Source organism: Neoarius graeffei, chromosome 10 (assembly GCF_027579695.1).
Source record: "Neoarius graeffei isolate fNeoGra1 chromosome 10, fNeoGra1.pri, whole genome shotgun sequence".
Lineage (NCBI taxonomy): Eukaryota > Metazoa > Chordata > Actinopteri > Siluriformes > Ariidae > Neoarius > Neoarius graeffei.
In genome coordinates this window covers 68222770-68242730 of record NC_083578.1, presented here as the reverse complement: position 1 = coordinate 68242730, position 19961 = coordinate 68222770, and the positions used below count along the sequence as shown (strand labels likewise).

At 41.1% G+C, this 19961-nt stretch overlaps 1 protein-coding gene across 1 annotated transcript in view; it reads right to left on the bottom strand.

Annotated features, from left to right (window-relative positions):
• cep104 (centrosomal protein 104) overlaps positions 1-19067 on the bottom strand; it is a 95060-nt gene extending 75993 nt beyond the window's left edge. The window contains 6 exon segments of the mRNA XM_060932736.1: positions 5546-5560; positions 7350-7425; positions 11631-11703; positions 14911-14916; positions 15986-16032; positions 18931-19067. Of these exon segments, the coding sequence (XP_060788719.1) occupies positions 5546-5560; positions 7350-7425; positions 11631-11703; positions 14911-14916; positions 15986-16032; positions 18931-19067 (354 nt within the window).
• Positions 19068-19961: the final 894 nt, after the last annotated feature.

The window sequence follows — 19961 nt, the reverse complement described above, 5'->3', positions numbered from 1 at the left end:
AACTCAGCTGAAAGATTAGAACAAATCCTTGTCTGAAATTTTATTCCAAGTTTTAAAAAGCGATGCACCTGAATTAAAGTTAGTTCAAAATACTTTACTTTAAAACAAGAACCAGAATTAAAAAAAATATATATATATGGCTTTAATGCTACCTGGATTATTTTACACAGGTTTGCTGAAACCCAATTAATAGATAAATTTTTATTAAATTTTAATTTGTTGTTTTGGAATTAGATGTTTGATGCACAGATTGTCACGTCCGCACGCGTTTGTGCTCTGAGCATGCAACGTGCACCACAAGCACTAATTACCATGCACCTGTTCCAGATTAGAGCACAATCACAGCATGTTTTTTAAGGACTCTGAAAATACACAGACTTTGCGAAGTATACATGCAGTACCTACACTGTAAAAAAAGTAACTTGCAAAATTGTTGAGTGAAAAAAGGATTCTAAGTTGAATGAACAAATTTCCTTTCTAATTGTTCAAGTAACTAAAAAAAAAATAGTTGAGACACCTTTCCTTCGCCACAAGTTCATAGGAAATGGAAAATTAAGTTAAGTGAACTTATATATTCAAGTGCTGATTGACGCCCCTTAACCAGTGCCACTGGGCATGCGCACTTCACAAGTTTGAAAGTTTCAACGGTCGGGTGGATTGAGAAGTCCGTGGAAACTGACACGAGACGTTGTATAGGAGTATAGACTAAGCTTTCCTCAACAGAGGCCAGGGAATTCCCTCCTTGTATGTCGGTATTTGTTTCTGTTTGTGTAATAATAGGCAAAGTGAAGTAGAACTTAAGTGTTGAGAGGTTTGTGTTAACTAAAAAATGTAATGCACACTAAATCATTGTAAAAAAAAAAATAGTCAAGCCAACTTAAAAATGTAACGCAACCTGCTGCCAAAGGATTTTGAGTAAACTCAACTTAGAACCATGATGTACCAACTTGCTCTTCTAAGTTAAAGGTCAACTAAGTTAAAAAAACAAAATTCCATGGTGATCCAAATGTGTTTTCATGTATCCAGAGAGATACCTTACATTTCTGAGCGTGATTTTGTGAATGTGCACTAATTGCTGGAAAGCGGTATTTCATCTGTTTTTCAGGACCCAAAGCTCCACCCTTCAAAAAATAAACTTACGAGCACGAGATACGTCACGAGGTCGCGTGACCTATGTTTCAGAATAACACAGTGGCATAGTCATTGCACCTGGACTGAAGTGCGGAAAGTAATTTGAGTTGATTTAGTTACTTACAAAGACTGAGTCCAGAGTTTTCGCCTACAGTCCCCAGCCATGCCTACTCGGTGTATAATCGCAGGTTGTGGCAATACATATAAAGACGGGGTAAGCTTTCATCGCTTCCCCAAAGATGAGACCATCAAAAAATTTGCGCCAAAAATGAAGTCGTACAGATATCATGGCATCCTCAGCAGGTAAGTTCATACCGCTCGCTAATCTTGATAACTCAGAATGTTGCTGTTTTCATGCTGATAATAGATAACATCACATTCAGTATCAATATTAACAGCATCAACAAAATCATTGTTTCTTTCCTATCATTTCTATCTCAGGATTCATTTGGCAGCACTACACTACAACGCAAACAGTGACAGAGAGCAGGCAAGGACAAGTAAAGGGGACCTACGCTATAGAATTTGAAAACCAAAGTACAAGCCAGGAAGTGCTTCAGCTAAGCCAGTCAAAGAACCATGCAACTACTGTAAGTCAAAGGTGGAAAATCTCACGTTATGTAGGTTGTGATTTCCCCCATACATCTGTCACATATTGGCTTTGCACTGATTTGTAAAACGCTTTACCTAGTGTTACAAAACAGACAGCCCACCAAAACTAAAAGCAGTAATCTTCTTTTGAATGTTTGACACGTTTTTTTAATGTGTGTAGCCTATGTTGAGGAACTCATGGCTGATGTATCGGAGCAAGACTTTGACACTTCACTACCAGAGAGGCAGCCATCACCACCACCTTTGAGCAGCGGCCATGTGTACCCCCCCAAAGAGGAGATAATCCGATGCCATCACAGCCGATTTTCCAAAAAATGATTGTATTGTGCTGTATGTACACATCAGAGAAACTTTTGATGGGCAAATGTGTGTCATGTATGATCTTGTGCCTTTTTGGGTCTTTGAAAACTTTTTCAGTTCTGTTTCAATACCATACATATTTATTATTATTATTCTTTTTTTTGTTATCATTGTTGAGGTTATTTCAGGCAAGTGTTAGTGTTGATTATGGACATATAATGTATCCACACTGGATTGGAAAGGATTGCTGTGTGAATCCTTTTCCCAGGTCTTTGGACCTCTGGTTTGTCTTTGTTATAGGGTTAACAAATGCATTAGAACAAATAAATCTGATTCAAGTATACATTCAAACGTCTTTATTTGCCACATTACACCACATCCTGGAAACCTGTATATTCAGTGGATGGGAATGTCTCCCGGATCTTTGTGACTGCACAGGATGGCAGTGGAACGCGAACATGACGGCCTAGGTACTCCCAGCACCATCTAGCCAGCTGCCGATATGCAGTATGTCTGAATTTCCTGTAAATGCAATGTACTTTGTGAATTTACTTTGTGTGTGGTTTTATTATTATTATTTTACTACAGTAGTGATGACTTTAGCTGCAGCAATACATGAAATCTCGGCACTTTTGTTACCAATCAGAATTCTAGGGGGACAACTCACTCATTTTCAGATGGATCCTGCCTTGCATGCCCACCATCACCGTTCGAACTACGGGGGTACTCGGGGGATCCGAGATCCCCTGAAACAGACATGAGATCCCTTGAAAACATGATTTGGGAAATGTTGGGGGGTCTCTAAAATATTGGCAAAATGATGTTTATTGACATAGCAATCGTGTGTAACGGGAAGCATTTGCATATCCGAAGTGTTGTGGAAGATTGGTTGTTGACATGATTTCCAGTGATGCTTTGGTGCTGCTGTGGATCAGATGTTGAGTAGCCTGACTGTTTTTTTTTTCTTGCGTGTGGTAGACTATCATTGTTGACGCGAGGTTGTTTTTTGAACATGCCAATGCGGACACGATTTCCCCTGATGAGTTATGACTTCCCACTAAACATTAGACATCGTATGGACGTGCAGATCATGTCTTTATTGCGTCCGTCGGTCCAAGACCAATTCTGGACTTCTAAATGACGTGCAAACTAGGTCTGCTATTTAGACGTCTAATATGACCCTACTTGGACGTCAATATCTCATCTCATCTCATCTCATTATCTCTAGCCGCTTTATCCTGTTCTACAGGGTCGCAGGCAAGCTGGAGCCTATCCCAGCTGACTACGGGCGAAAGGCGGGGTACACCCTGGACAAGTCGCCAGGTCATCACAGGGCTGACACATAGACACAGACAACCATTCACACTCACATTCACACCTACGGTCAATTTAGAGTCACCAGTTAACCTAACCTGCATGTCTTTGGACTGTGGGGGAAACCGGAGCACCCGGAGGAAACCCACGCGGACACGGGGAGAACATGCAAACTCCACACAGAAAGGCCCTCGCCAGCCCCAGGGCTCGAACCCAGGACCTTCTTGCTGTGAGGCGACAGCGCTAACCACTACACCACCGTGCCACCCGGACGTCAATATGTAGTTGAAAATTTTAACGTCAGACAAGGTGACTTTTTTGGACGTCATCAAGACGTCTAAAACAGGTACAGGAAAATTACGTATATAACCTATTTTTAATTTAAATAAATTTTATTACAAACTATAAATATAAATAAATAATATTACAAATATCAACATTGTTATTAATATTGTCCGTGAATTTTAATATTTTATTTTATTTATTTTAAATATAATTTTAACATTATATTTTATCTGTTTAATTTGTTGTCTATTTGAGTTCAACTTGAGTTCAACCAGTCAACGCTTCTCTGATTGGCCAACCGCGTCGACGCAGCCCAATAGTAAACGCCACTCTCATTGGCCAACAACACCGCTAACGTTTCTCGCGATTCAGAGGAACTTTTCTTCTGTGCCGGAGATGAAGAAGCAGATGGCGCACGGTTCTAATTGTTTTTTCTGCTGATCTGAACACCTTAAACATGCACCTCAAAGACGAGGAGGTGGAGGACACAATGCTGTGAGGACTGAGGACCTTTTCACTTAATCCACCGCGTCTTTTTTTTTTTCCCACGAGTTGGCAAGTTGGCCTGTTTTGCCAGTATTAAAACGGAATAAAAAAAAGAGACATGAGTGAGGATTGAATTGTAATTTTATTGTCTATAAATGGACATTGAGGGTTTCTGAACTGTTCAGTTATCACTTTATACAGTAGATCATGCTGTGTGTGTGTGTGTATATATATATATATATATATATATATATATATATATATATATATGATTAATATTCAGTCCAAATCCCTTACTATGTTGTTTTGACTTCATTTGATTTAAAGTTATATTAAAAAAAAACTATTTTGCAGTTGGTTTTGTGTCTTAACCTTTCACATACACTCTGTGCAAATGTAAGTGCATTTATTTGTAGGATAATGTGTCTTTCCATAAACGCCAAAGAGATGATGTAATGTAGGTTAAGTTGGAGAACCTGCTAGCTGTAGGCTAGCCTGCTATTTTCCTGTAGTGTCATTTGGCTCAGCAGAGCTGGAATGCTTTACACCTTAAAATTTAGTTATTTGCTTAATATAATTATTTACTTAATTTAGACAATTAAGTTATATGAAAATTAACTGGAACAGGCTATGCCACCTTCTGAAATGTGACCATGCACAGAGGAAGAAACGGTAAACAATGCATCGAGTTTAAACGTAGAAAAGACGTCCACTTTTCAACTACAATTAGCCGTGATATGGGCGTCCTCTGCACGTCCATACCGGACGTTCGATAGACGTCAGGAAAAAGACGTCATCTGGCGTTACAGTTTGCACCTTCAGAGGACCGTCATTCGACGTCCAAAAATGACCTAAAAAAGACGTCGTTTCAACGTATCTTTGCGCAGTGGGTTCAGACGCGATGCGTGTGTGGAGTCCGCGTGATATGTGCGTAAGATAGGCTTCTCATGTGTTTGGAGATCCGCGCTCTGAGACAAGCGCACCCCCCCCCCCCCAGGGAAAAAAAGGGACCCCCCCCCCGAAAATATCGGCATAGTTCGAACACTGCACCATACTGCTGCACATACTGGTAGTGGGCTGTCTCCAGTACCCATCTATCCAGGCAGACTGTTTGAAAGCCTGGGTGAGACGTGATGCACTCTAGTTGTGCATTCTGTTGCTCATTGTAGGCTTGTATTTTTGCAGCCACTTCGGGGATCTCTCTGCACCACACTGATTCGACGGCAGTCGGCATTGACGCACAGGCAGAGTATGTGCACCTGTGTCACAGAATGAAAATAGTCAACCTACAAATCAGGGCATTGAAATAACATCTTACTTGCTATACAGGCCTACACCTTTCGTGACACAATGTGTCCCTTTTATTTCGATCCTTATCGATCATTTCCACAAAAACTGCAGGGACTTCTTCAGGTACTTTCTGCATTGTATTCTGAAACATACGTCATCACCTGTTGTCCAATCAGAAAGGGATATTTTGTAACTTCACCAAAAATATACGATTTTGAGAAGAACAACTTTCTTGCTTTACTTCCAAGTCGGGTTTTGTGTTTTTAGGTAAGAATAAACATATTATGAAAGTTAATTTTTTTAAACTTAGTTGACCTTTAATTGGCATTATTATTTCAATTTATTTCAACTAAACAATTTGTTGGACTGAACTTCTAAAGGCAAGTCAAGTCAACATAAAATACTCTTCTATGTGAACTTAAAAGGCTATTTTGGAGTGTTGTGGCTCAGGTGGATAAGGCACCATACCATAAATCCCGGGTTCGATTCTGACCTGAGGTCATTTCCCAATCCCCCTCTCTCTTGCTCATTTCCTGTCTCTACACTGTCCTATCCAATAAAGGTGGAAAAAGCCCAAAAAAATCTTTTAAAAAAAGAATAATTTAGGATAACTTAATGTTTTTTGTGCCAACTTGCTTTTCCAAGTTAATTGGAATGATTATTTCAATTTATTTCAACATCACAATTTGAATGCACTGAACTTGCTAAATAAAGTAAGGTCAACATAAAATACTCATCTGTGTCGACTTAAAAGAGCAAGTCAGCACAACTATTTGGCCCGGAGTTGAGTTTACTCAAAATCCTTTGGCAGCAGGTTGTGTTACATTTTTAAGTTGGCTTGACTAATTTTTTTTTTACAGTGTAGTATCTCACATTACCAAGCCTAATATTCTGTGTTGATACTCTGATTCTTGACTTTGTATCCTGTTTTCTGAACACTGCTTAGTGTTACTTCTGATATTCTGTTCAGGTCTTGTATAACCCTTGCCTGTTTCCTGATTCTGTCTTCGTTTAATGTTTCGAACTGTTTGTCTGCCTGCCTGTTTTCTAATAAACACTCTTCCTGTGATTACATCAGTCATCTGCTTCTTTACATGACATATAAAAACGGGAATTTACTGGGGAACTTAAATATAACAAACAACCTGGCAGAGCACAGTACACTAAAGTCTAAAAAATATTTTTTCATCCATGAATAAAGCCTGATAGACAAATCAAGAACACCATCCAGGTTGTATGCGCAGTTATGTGTGTGTGAAGACAGAATACACCATAACCACAGGTACTTTAACATAATTCCTAAATCACTGGGAAGAACATGCTACGCTTGCTTGTATGTTATCTTGTGGACAGATGGGCTGCAATGGGGAAAGAAAAACAGAGTCGCTAAGGACAGAATGTAGAAACAAAGTATGGCAGGCACAGTCATGTATTATCATGTAAAGAGGAATGGAAAATCTGAGGCGCATCACTGCTGATGTCACAGAATCTGACAATGTCTATTACTATTGTCTGTGTCACGAACATCAAAGGAAACAAAAGAAACAATCATTCAATATCGCAAGCATACATGCACACAGACGCACTATTTTTTGAGAGCATTCAAAAAATGTGCACAATGGACTAGTCAGACAAAGCAAACAGACTGGAACCAAAAGGTGCCACTGTTCTGGTATGGTTGCTTTGGTGATGTGAGCAACTTCCTCAGTGACTAGCTGATGAGATGCTTGTGAGACGGAATTACTATCATAAGCACAACAAGTCAAATTTGTTTATTATGGCTCATGGAAAATTAACTTCAACAGATCCACCATGCTTGTCCAGGGTGTACCCCGCCTTTCGCCCGTAGTCAGCTGGGATAGGCTCCAGCTTGCCTGTGACCCTGTAGAAGGATAAAGCGGCTAGAGATAATGAGATGAGATGAGATCCACCATGGCCTGTTTGAGCTTTTCAGCGAGATGGTATCTCTCTAATCTGACCATTTCTTGTTTCTTATCATCCAGCAGATGAAAGATATGCCAAATGCCAAGTCATGCTCGTGAGACAGACTGATGCATATATCTGCAGATACAGAAAATATCACTAAGAGACTTAACAAAAAAAGATGTTTTGGTTTTTTTTGAACACACCATGTCCAACATAAAGTGTCCAGGTTAAAGGAGAGATGCAGAACCTTTATTTTTAAATACATTTCTGAGTGGATAGTATCTCCATCCTTGACTCTTGTATGCTGCATAATTGGAAATAAAAATATATATTTTTGAGAGTTAAAATCGACCGCAAAGTTGGCATTCGAGCTGCCCTGCTGAACTAGCCAGCCCTGAGTGGGTGACGTCACAGCGGGAACCGGTGCTATAGACCAAAGCCAGATTCGGCAGGTGAGAGTGGTCGCAATGGCCTCTTAGTTCGGATTTACTGGAGATTCTTCAGATTCCTCAGATAGTAATACATCTAACTGTGATAATCCTGAAATTGGAGTGTGTGTACATGCTACTCCTATACACGGAGAACCATATCAGTTCGAACCAACAGAAAATGAATCCGATAGTAACACGTCGGCCATGGAGGCCCCCACCTTACGAAATAAAGCCAGAGAACAAAGCCATTTAGAGCAGGGGTTTTCAAAGTATGGGAGAGTCAGCGCCCCCCCCCCCCCCCCCCCTCAGAGAGCAAATAAACAACAGCGCCCCCCCCCCCCTTACAATTTTTGTTGTTGCTATACTTAATGTTCCATTTGTATTTAAAAAAAAATTGTTGTTGTACACATTTTTATTTTTTTCTTTTACACATTTTAAACATCTGTGCTTTTTGAAAAATCCTTTTTTACACATTTAAAACATATGAGCTTTATTAATCTTTTTTACACATTTTAAACATCTGTGCTTTTTTAAACATCTTTTTTTTTTACACATTTTAAACATCTGTGCTTTTTTAAACATCTTTTTTACACATTTTAAACATCTGTGCTTTTTAAAACATCTTTTTACACATTTTAAACATCTGCTTTTTAAAACATCTTTTTTACACATTTTAAACATCTGTGCTTTTTTAAACCTCTTTTTTTACACATTTTAAACATCTGTGCTTTTTAAAACATCTTTTTACACATTTTAAACATCTGTGCTTTTTAAAACATCTTTTTTGTACACATTTTAAACATCTGTGCTTTTTAAAACATCTTTTTACACATTTTAAACATCTGTGCTTTTTAAAACATCTTTTTTTTTTTTTACACATTTTAAACATCTGTGCTTTAAAAAAAAATCTTGTTTTACACATTTTAAACATCTCATAGCATCATTAGCTAGCACCTCTTGGCAGACAACACACTGTGGCAGTGGAGCATCTTCAGATCCAGTCCATGAAAATCCAAACTTTGAATAATCGTGGTCATACTTCCTTCTTTTTTTGCTTGGCCCAGACTCTGTCTCCTCACTCACTGTAGCTTTAGGTACTAAAAATCGATCCATTTTGTATGTGGCACAGGCTAGCTGAAGTTCACTAAATGTCCGCAGTAGTAACTTGTTCTGGTTTATTTTTCCTCACGTTGCGCCCCCCTGAAGAACTCTGGCGCCCTCTAGGGGAGGCGCGCCCCACACTTTGAAAAGCCCTGATCTAGAGAATTGGATGGAATTGAACTGACAGTCTCATGTGACTCTCATTAACCCTTTGATGCAAAACATATGCACACCCCTTCTAATGCACAACATGGGTCAGAAATGACCCACATTCATTTTCCAGGTTATTTCATGCTGAGTTTTTCTTTGGTCTATCTTTTGAAATCAATTTATTTTATGATTGAATATTCCAAGTAGTCTTTAAATATCTTGTTTTTAATTACCACAAATCATTAATTTAATTTTTTCTTTCCTACTTTATGAACAAAAATACTTTTTATATTACTACACATGGGTCATCCAAGTGTGATTTAAAATTAAATGTCTTAATACTATAATAATAATTTGTTTCAAGTAATTACTTTAGCAGTGAATGGGGCCAGTTATTTATTTATTAACTATGTAGTTAGCTAAGCCAACTACAATAAAATTAGCTAATTAAAGTAGAATATGTCAACAGCTTGGTAGCTAATAGTAATTACTTGTAACTTTCTGACAAGTAATCTACTCACTCTCAAGGTAACCTAAACATAATCAATTTTTTTCTAAGGTAATGTTAGAACAATTGAAAAACATTACTTCCATGTAGGGCGGCACGGTGGTGTAGTGGTTAGCGCTGTCGCCTCACAGCAAGAAGGTCCGGGTTCGAGCCCCGGGGCCGGCGAGGGCCTTTCTGTGTGGAGTTTGCATGTTCTCCCCGTGTCCGCGTGGGTTTCCTCCGGGTGCTCCGGTTTCCCCCACAGTCCAAAGACATGCAGGTTAGGTTAACTGGTGACTCTAAATTGACCGTAGGTGTGAATGTGAGTGTGAATGGTTGTCTGTGTCTATGTGTCAGCCCTGTGATGACCTGGCGACTTGTCCAGGGTGTACCCTGCCTTTCGCCCGTAGTCAGCTGGGATAGGCTCCAGCTTGCCTGCGACCCTGTAGAAGGATAAAGCGGCTTGAGATAATGAGATGAGATGAGAAGTACTTCCATGTATTAGATGGGCAAAGGGCGCTGTGCTGAGCTGTGAAATGTCTGACACAAGCACAATTCACAGTTCCCACCAAACGCTGTAGTAAATGCATGTGGGTCGTTTCTGACCCATGTGTGTAAACTTGGTGTAGAATTACAAAAACTGTGCTTGTTCATAACTTAAGAAAGGAAAAATAAAAATGATGATTTGTGCTAAACAAAAACAAGATATTTACTGCATATTTGGAAAAGTAAATGACAAAATGAATTTATTTCAAAAGTATATCATAGAAACACTCAGCCATACATGAAATAACCTGGAAAATGAATGCAGGTCGTTTCTGACCCATGTTGTGCATTAGAAGGGTAATGATACAAAAAGGGTTTTTATTCAAAAAGTAAGAAAGGAAAAAAATAAAATAAGGATGTATGATGATCAAAAACAAGTTAATTGAGGAATACCTTGAATACTGAATTATGGAATTAATTTATTGCAAAGATATAGAAGATAAAAACTCAGCCGGGTCACTTTTGACCCATGTTTTGCATCAAAGGGTTAAAACAGGATAGGTGTTATAACTTATGGACATGTACATGCATGCATTTTCATTGATAAAATGTAAAAGGCTAATTAAATAATCAGATGAACTGAGACAATCACATTCTGAATCAAATTAAATAATCTTATACCGGTAACTTAAATACACAATACAAGTTACATGTATTAATCTAAATGCAGGTAAATGACAAGTGTTGTTGTTTTTTGTTATGTAACCAAACGAGAGTCGCATCTTACCCATCTGTGTTCTTGCTTCTTGAAGGCCGATCTTGTGGCGGATTGTTTTGAAACAATTGGACTTTCAGTCCTTCGTTCATTCGCTTCTTCCACGTAAGGGCGAGATATTGCTGCTGAGGCAAGCATATCCAGCAGAGAAATCTGACAACTGGTCCATTCATTCTCCATTTTCTCCATACTGAGTACTCCGCCATTACTGCTCAGCTCACACACTGGGAGAACTGGTGCAACTGACCTTACTTTGCTTTTCTTGTAGTTTTATTTTCCTTTAATTGTTGGTACTGCACCTTCTTTCAATATGGGCTTATAGCCAACGCTCCTCAACAGATCAGAGGTTTTGTACGAGTCCTCAGTAAAATGTGCAGAGCAGAGGAGAGACCACTTTGTAGGTGCCCAATCTGTGAATTTCTCGCAAAACGTGTCCAAATCTTTGCAGTTTGAGCATTCTTGGGCCATGAATGCAACATAAATCCACCTTCTGTCGTGTTGCTGCACCCACCAGCAACACATCTACATGGCATGGCGATAAATTAGCTCAAAATGGAGGATTGAAATTGCAGTCAGCTCTGTGTTTTAGTATAGCGGAAATGGTAATAAGACCGATAGCCTTCCTGCTGTGACATCATAGATGTCAAGGTCATTTAGTCAGACCACTACCTATATGAATCACTTTAATTGTTAAAATTACTATATTAGATTTATTGTTAATGCTTAAAACTATTCCTATGCATTCTCGAGGTCTCAAGGCATTTATAAACAAAAAATGAGGCCATGGTTCTGCGTATCTCCTTTAACCATAGTCAGTAAAATAAAAAGAGCAAATAAAAAAGCTCAGGACTCTTACCTTGCATAGGAGCCATCCAGCGATGAGCTGTGCTGTATGCTGCTAATGTCCTGATTAATCAGCTGATCTCTGCCTGGCTGGAGGAACACACATCATAAGAAACACAGTTTGGAAATTGGACATTACATGGTTGTTTAAACTAGAGATAATGCAGCAAGATGTCTCATATAAATAACTCGAACACCTGTTTGGTAATTACATAGCAATGTCCATCCATCCATTATCCGTAACCGCTTATCCTGTGCAGGGTCGTGGGCAAGCTAGAGTGTACCCCAGCTAACTATGGGCGAGAGGCGGGGTACACCCTGGACAAGTCACCAGATCATCACAGGGCTGACACATACTGTAGAGACAAACAACCATTCACACTCACGGTCAATTTAGAGCCACCAATTAGCCTAACCTGCATGTCTTTGGACTGTGCGGGAAACCAGAGCACCTGGAGGAAACCCACGCAGACATGGGGAGAACATGCAAACTCCACAGAAAGCCCCCATCAGCCACTGGGCTCGAACCCAGAACCTTCTTGCTCTGAGGCGACAGTGCTAACCACTACACCACCATGCTGCCTGCATAGCAATGTAATCCATATAAACCCTTAGCCATACACTGTAAATATAAACGCATGTGCAAAATGTTTTAGCTGATCAACTAGCATCAATGTGTAGTTAACTAATTTGCAAAATTAGACAGGAGAGGAAATTATCCATTTTCTTTATATTTTAAGCATTTAATGAAGTAGTATCCACATACTTGAAAGGTTGTGCACATTCACTATATAATTTTATCTCAGGTTTTTCTGTCTTTATTCCTTCATATTTCACTCTTACCTGCTGGTGAACAAGAAATTCATCCACTGCAAATCCCAGAAAGTTCACTTCGATTCAATTCAACTCAATTTGTATAGCATTTTTAACAATCGACATTGTCATAAAGCAGCTTTACAGAAATATATAGTTAGTTAAAAAAAGTTAAAGTCCTTCCCACGCCTTTCAGTACCTGGTATTCCTAGGCAGTCTCCCACTCAAGTACTAACCAGGCCCAACTCTGAATGATGGTGCATCGGGCGGCGCCGATCTCCGTTTCCGTAGACCTCGGCCTCTTGCCTATTACATAGCTAGGGTTACAGTGGGGGGCTAGTCCTCTGGTAACCACGAGAGTTTAACTCCCCATGCACATCTGTATTGCAGCGTGCCTTGCCAGATGGTAGTAGGTACCATTTTTATGATGGTCTTTGGTATGACCCGACCGTGAATAGAACTCACGATCTCCCGATGGACACGCTACCACTAGGCCACTAGTTGGTACAGAAATATATAACCTTTATATATATGAATTTGTAAATTTATCTTTAATGATCAAGCCAGAGGCAACAGTGGCAAGGAAAAACTCCCTGAGATGACATGAAGAAACCTTGAGAAGAATCAGACTCAAAAGGGAATCCATCCTCATCTGGGTGACACCAGATAGTAGTAATTCGCTTCTATGTATCTGTTTGCTATATAGTCAGAAAGGTCAATTGTGTAACCAGGAATTTCATTAAAGTTTTAATGTGAAGTCTATTTTGTTGAAGTTATCAACTGTTCACTGATGGAGACATGAGTGTTTGTATCAATTACAGTCCAAAGCCATATTTGTGGTTTCTAAGTGCATCTTTAGGCTGTACATAGGGCCATTCTCAGCACTTCATTATTACTGTTTGAACTGAAAAATATATCTGCTCCAGCATCAACGAATGTGGATATTATCACTGAATAAATATAAAAGAAACTTTTGAAGGACTGTACCTGCAGCAAAGTGTTAAAGAAAGAAAGCACAACTTTATTCATCACACACTTGTGAAATTTCCTCTCTGCATTTAACCCACACACCCAGAGCAGTGGGCAGCCATGCTAACAGCACCCGGGGCACAGTTGGGAGTTCGGTGCCTCACTCAAGGGCACCTCAGCCCAAGGCTGTCCCATATTAACCTAACCGCATGTCTTTAGGGGAAACCGGAGCACCCGGAGGAAACCCACATGGACACGGGAAGAACATGCAAACTCCACACAGAAAGGCCCTTGCTGGCTGCTGGGTTTGAACCCAGAACCTTCTTGCTGTGAGGCAACCGTGCTAACCACTACACCACCGTGCCACCCAGATTATATTGAGAGATTAGCAGAACAACGCAGAGATTGTTAGCAAAGAGAAAATGTAAAACTAAGAATGTGTGAGAAAATAGAAAAAGGGTTATAAAAAGATAAAGTGAGAATGAGAAGTCTGACACAGAAAGTGTAGCAGCTCAAGGACTCAATCTGCAGTTTCATCTGGTTTCTTTTCAAGTCAGCTTGTGCCAGATTTAGCAACTGGAATGAAATAATGCTGTTAATGATGACTGTTAGGTTTACTTAGCTTAGTTACTCAGAGTCTTGTAGAAGCTGTCCCAAGACACATTGAAAGTTGTATTGGTGGCACATGGTGGACCAGCATCATACTAAGACACATGATGATGTTCTTTCCTTTAATTTGTCACCATGTCTGTATCAGGCATGTAGTACTCGAGTCTGACTTGTGCCCTAATTTTAAGGACTCGTAGCTTGACTTGGACTTGAGCACTGATGACTTGGACTCTGACTCATGTATTAACTGCATTCGGACTCGTAAATTGGAGACGAAGACTTGGATTTTTTCTTTATTTTTTGTAACATGCCATAATAATTTGGCATAAGATATTTATATCTACAATAATTTTTCTACTAATTTCATGCAAGAGAATGCACATTCACCTGTTCATATGTCATGTTCAGGAACAAAATAATGTTAATGGCACTAAAATGCCTGGAGAGAACGCCCCTAGGATTGTCCACTTTGCTTATACAGACTTCTCGTGCAGTGGGAAAAAATGCACTGCTGTGTGTTCCATATGTAGAAGAACTATCGAGGAGATGATGGGGACAACCTTGAACTTCAATTTTCATTTGGCAAGACTCCACCCAGAGGAGTAAGTGACATGCTATGTTCATTGCTCTGTTGATAGCGGGGCTTGCTGACCAATGAACTAGCTAGTGTTAACCCTCTTTCATGTTATTTGCCCTATTGATAGTGGGCGGGGCTTGCTGAGCAATGAACAAGCTTTTTATCTGTAGCCTATTAACTAAAATGAGGCAGTCGAGCAGTAACGTTAGTCCAACACAGTAGCAGAGACGATTTCACATAAAGGCAGCAACAGTCAAATGGTGCGGTTGGAGTCTTGTTCTCGGACTCGACTAGAAATTTTCTTTAATGACTTGGACTTGAACACTGGGGACTCAAGACTGGACTTGGACTCGAGGTTTAGTGACTCAACTACAACACTGGTCTATATATCACATACATTTAACAGTTATTCCACGAAATCGAGTTGTACATGAGCTGATAGCCGATGAGGCGAGTAGCACTGAGTTGGTTATAAGCCATGTATGACTAGATTGAGTGGAATAACTGTTTTATTTCATCCACATTCACTGGATTTTGAGAAACAGAGCATTTTTATTATTTTTTGCAAATTTGATTAAAAAAACTATACAAAAAATAATTTCTGCTTAGAATGTAAACAAACCAGCGAAATGACAGTAGCAATTTGTGAAAAATGCTATAATAATAATTCTTGAAAAATAAAAAAGATACACTCTTACCATCAAATACTTTCATTCCATATTTTGTTGCTCTTTTTATTTTTTGGTTTTTTTTCTGAGTAGAGTTTTTATTTCGTCCTCAGTTGGTTGAGCACCATGCTCCGCAATTTTGTTTTTCTCTACTCACAGTATATGAGCTGATAGCCTAGTAGTAGTGTGCAATTGCTCATATCCAGTGGACGTGGATAGAATAAATGTATTTATCTGGGGGTGTGCATTTATGTGAGGTGTTTTGGAATTCACTGATTATAAGCTTGGGCAGCACGGTGGTGTAGTGGTTAGCACTGTCGCTTCACAGCAAGAAGGTCCGGGGTTTGAGCCCGGTGGCCAATGAAGGCCTTTCTGTGTGGAGTTTGCATGTTCTCCCCGTGTCTGCGTGGGTTTCCTCTGGGTGCTCTGGCTTCCCTCACAGTCCAAAGACATGCAGGTTAGGCTAATTGGTGGCTCTAAATTGACCGTAGGTGTGAATGTGAGTGTGAATGGTTGTTTGTCTCTCTGTCAGCTGGCGACTTGTCCAGGGTGTACCCCGCCTCTCGCCCGTAGTCAGCTGGGATAGGCTCCAGCTTGCCTGTGACCCTGTACAGGATAAGCGGCTACAGATAATGGACGGATGGATGATTATAAGCTTAACCAATTTGTGCCACCTGGTGGCAATGAACTGTATTTCACGTCCAACAACAAACAGCTTTTAATTTCACTTACATGGGCTTCTGTCACTGCAGTCCACTGCGTCACCTAATACAGTGGTGCTTGAAAGTTTGTGAACCCTTTGGAGTTTTCTGAATTTCTGCATAAATATGACCTAAAACACCATCAGGTTTTCACACAAGTCCTAAAAGTGGATAAAGAGAACCCAGTTAAACAAATGAGACAAAAATATTATACTTGGTCATTTATTTATTGAGGAAAATGGTCCAATATTACATTTCTGTGAGTGGCAAAAGTATGTAAACCTTTGCTTTCAGTATCTGGTGTGACCCCCTTGTGCAGCAATAACTGCAACTAAATGTTTCCAGGAACTGTTGATCAGTCCTGCACACCGGCTTGGAGGAATTTTAGCCCATTCTTCCGTACAGAACAGCTTCAACTCTGGGATGTTGGTGGGTTTCCTCACATGAACTGCTCACTTCAGGTCCTTCCACAACATTTCGATTGGATTAAGGTCAGGACTTTGACTTGGCCATTCCAGAACATTAACTTTATTCTTCTTTAACCATTCTTTGGTAGAACAACTTGTGTGCTTAGGGTTGTTGTCTTGCTGCATGACCCACCTTCTCTTGAGATTCAGTTCATGGACAGATGTCCTGACATTTTCCTTTAGAATTCGCAGGTATAATTCAGAATTCATTGTTCCATCAATGATGGCAAGCTGTCCTGGCCCAGATGCAGGAAAACAGGCCCAAACCATGATACTACCACCACCATGTTTCACAGATGGGATAAGGTTCATATGCTTGAATGCAGTGTTCCCTTTCACCAAACATAATGCTTCTCATTTAAACCAAAAAGTTCTATTTAGGTCTCATCTGTCCACAAACCATTTTTCCAATAGCCTTCTGGCTTGTCCACGTGATCTTTAGCAAACTGCAGACGAGCAGCAATGTTCTTTTTGGAGAGCAGTGGCTTTGTCCTTGCAACCCTGCCATGCACACCATTGTTGTTCAGTGTTCTCCTGATGGTGGACTCATGAACATTAACATTAGCCAATGTGAGAGAGGCCTTCATTTGCTTAGAATTTACCCTGGAGTCCTTTGTGACCTTGCCGACTATTACACACCTTGCTCTTGGAGTGATCTTTGTTGGTCGACCACTCCTGGGGAGGGTAACAATGGTTTTGAATTTCCTCCATTTGTACACAATCTGTCTGACTGTAGATTTGCAGAGTCCAAACCCTTTAGAGATGGTTTTGTAACCTTTTCCAGCCTGATGAGCATCAACAATGCTTTTTCTGAGGTCTTCAGAAATCTCCTTTGTTCATGCCATGATACACTTCCACAAACATGTGTTGTGAAGATCAGACTTTGATAAATCCCTGTTCTTTAAATAAAGCAGGGTGCCCACTCACCTGATTGTCATCCCACTGATTGAAAACACCTGACTCTAATTTCACCTTCAAATTAACTGCTAATCCTAGAGGTTCACATACTTTTGCCACTCACAGATATGTAATATTGGATCATTTTCCTCAATAAATAAATGACCAAGTACAATATTTTTGTCTCATTTGTTTAACTGGGTTCTCTTTATCTACTTTTAGGACTTGTGTGAAAATCTGATGGTGTTTAAGTCATATTTATGCAGAAGTATAGAAAATCCTAAAGGGTTCACAAATTTTCAAGCACCACTGTGCAGTGCAGTCTGGGAACACAGTAGGTTATGATTTCAATGCACGAAGTTCCCGTGCCCTCTTAAAATCCAACAAGACTCGCCCAGCTTGCTTTTCTCTGCATTTGTGTCACGAGCGAAAAAATCTAAGCTAGGAACCGACTATCCATCCATCCATTATCTGTTGCCGTTTCTCTTGTCCTACAGGGTCGCAGGCAAGCTGGAGCCAATCCCAGCTGACTATGGGTGAGAGGCAGGGTACACCCTGGACAAGTTGCCAGGTTATCTGAGACAAAGAACCATTCACATTCACACCTACGGTCAATTTAGAGCCAGCAGTTAACCTAACCTGCATGTCTTTGGACTGTGGGGGAAACCAGAGCACCCAGAGGAAACCCACACAGACACGGGGAGAACATGCAAACTCCACACAGAAAGGCCCTCATTGGCTGCTGGGCTCAAACCCAGGACCTTCTTGCTGTGAAGCAACAGTGCTAACCACTACACCACCATGCCACCTGGAACTGACTATTAAATATCAATTTATACTATAAAGTCTTCAGCTCAATCCTACATAACGATTTATTTTGTTTTTCCATCCATCCATCCATCCATCCATCCATTATCTGTAGCCGCTTATCCTGTTCTACAGGGTCGCAGGCAAGCTGGAGCCTATCCCAGCTGACTATGGGTGAGAGGCGGGGTACACCCTGGACAAGTCACCAGGTCATCGCAGGGCTGACACATAGACAAACAACCATTCACACTCACATTCACACCTACGGTCAATTTAGAGCCACCAATTAGCCTAACCTGCATGTCTTTGGACTGTGGGGGAAACCGGAGCACCCGGAGGAAACCCACACAGACACAGGGAGAACATGCAAACTCCGCACAGAAAGGCCCTCGTCGGCTGCTGGACTCGAACCCGGACCTTCTTGCTGTGAGGCAACAGTGCTAATCACTACACTACCATGCCACCCTAAATCTTATTAATTAATTAAAAAACAAAAACAAAAAAAACAACCCGGCCAGAATATCTGCAACACAATCAAGTCACAATTCCAAGCAGACATGTACTAAAGGGTTGGGGGGGTTTTTTGGACAGGAGGGCGTGCGCCTCCTTAAATCCGCGTCACTCATCTGTGCATTCCTTGTGATGTTTTAAACTGTTTCCATGGTCACAACTGCGTTCCGTCCAATAGTTTTAAACCCAAACTCAGCATCCACTTTCTGCTTCATGACGGATCAACAGCGTCTGTCTGAGCTCTACAAGAAGTGACTTCGGATGAAGAAAGCGATGGATTTCCACAGATATGTGCCCCATGTGAAGACCTGGACTGCGCCTGAGCTCGCCTGTGCTGCGGCGCTGCTTGGACTGTCTGCCCGTGTGGGTTACTACATTCACTGCCACCTGCGGAGAAGAAGCACTCCTCATGACCGCACCCACACTCCGCATCCTGGTTTAAATTATACAATAAAACCCTTCACCGAGTTAATTACCTTGGCTTAAGGATTCAGTTTACTCACTCACTCACTCACTCACTCACTCACTCACTCACTCACTCACTCACTCATCCTCGCTGGCTCGTGAGATCGTGGCGCCTCGGCAGATGACCCTCCAGTTTGTTCTGTTCTTGGCAGCGAGCTAGGCTGTGTGGAGGTTGAGTCCGGCCTTTCTCAGGTCTGCCTTAAGCTGGTCAAGCCACCTGGTCCGGGCTCTCCCTCTGGGGCAGGACCAGTGGGGTGGGGCGGGTTCCCTGATCAGGTTGGCCAGCTCAAGAGGTGGTGTTGTTCTGGCTATGTGGCCGAAGAGACGGAGGTGGGCTGATCAGATTAGTCTGGAGACTGGTGGCTGGTTGGTCAGCTGGCGTACTGTGGCATTCGAGGTGAAGTTGTACCACTGGAGCCTCAGTATCCTACACAGACACTTGCTGTCAAAGGCATCCAGGAGCCATTCTTGAGTGGCTGTCAGGGTCCAGGCTTCTGCGCCGTACAACAGGATCGACAGTACCAGGCTGTTGTACAGTCTGATCTTAGTGTGGAGAGAGAGACGACTGTTGGTCCAGATGGTGGAAAGGGCTGCCATGGCTGCAGTAGCCCGGCCAATGCGGGTCCTGATGTCTGCTGTGCTTTTGCAGTCGGAGGTCAGGATGCTGCCAAGGTAGCTGAACTTCTCCACCACTTCCACCTCCTGGGTGCTGATTACTGGTGTAGCTGGGGATGGTTCGAAGTTGCTTAGGCTTTGGATCTTTGTTTTGTTCCAGCTGATCATCAGTCCCAGTGGTTTGGTTGCATTGTCCATGACCTTGAGGGCGAGGTGGAGGGTCTGAACTAATTCGGCAAGGATGGC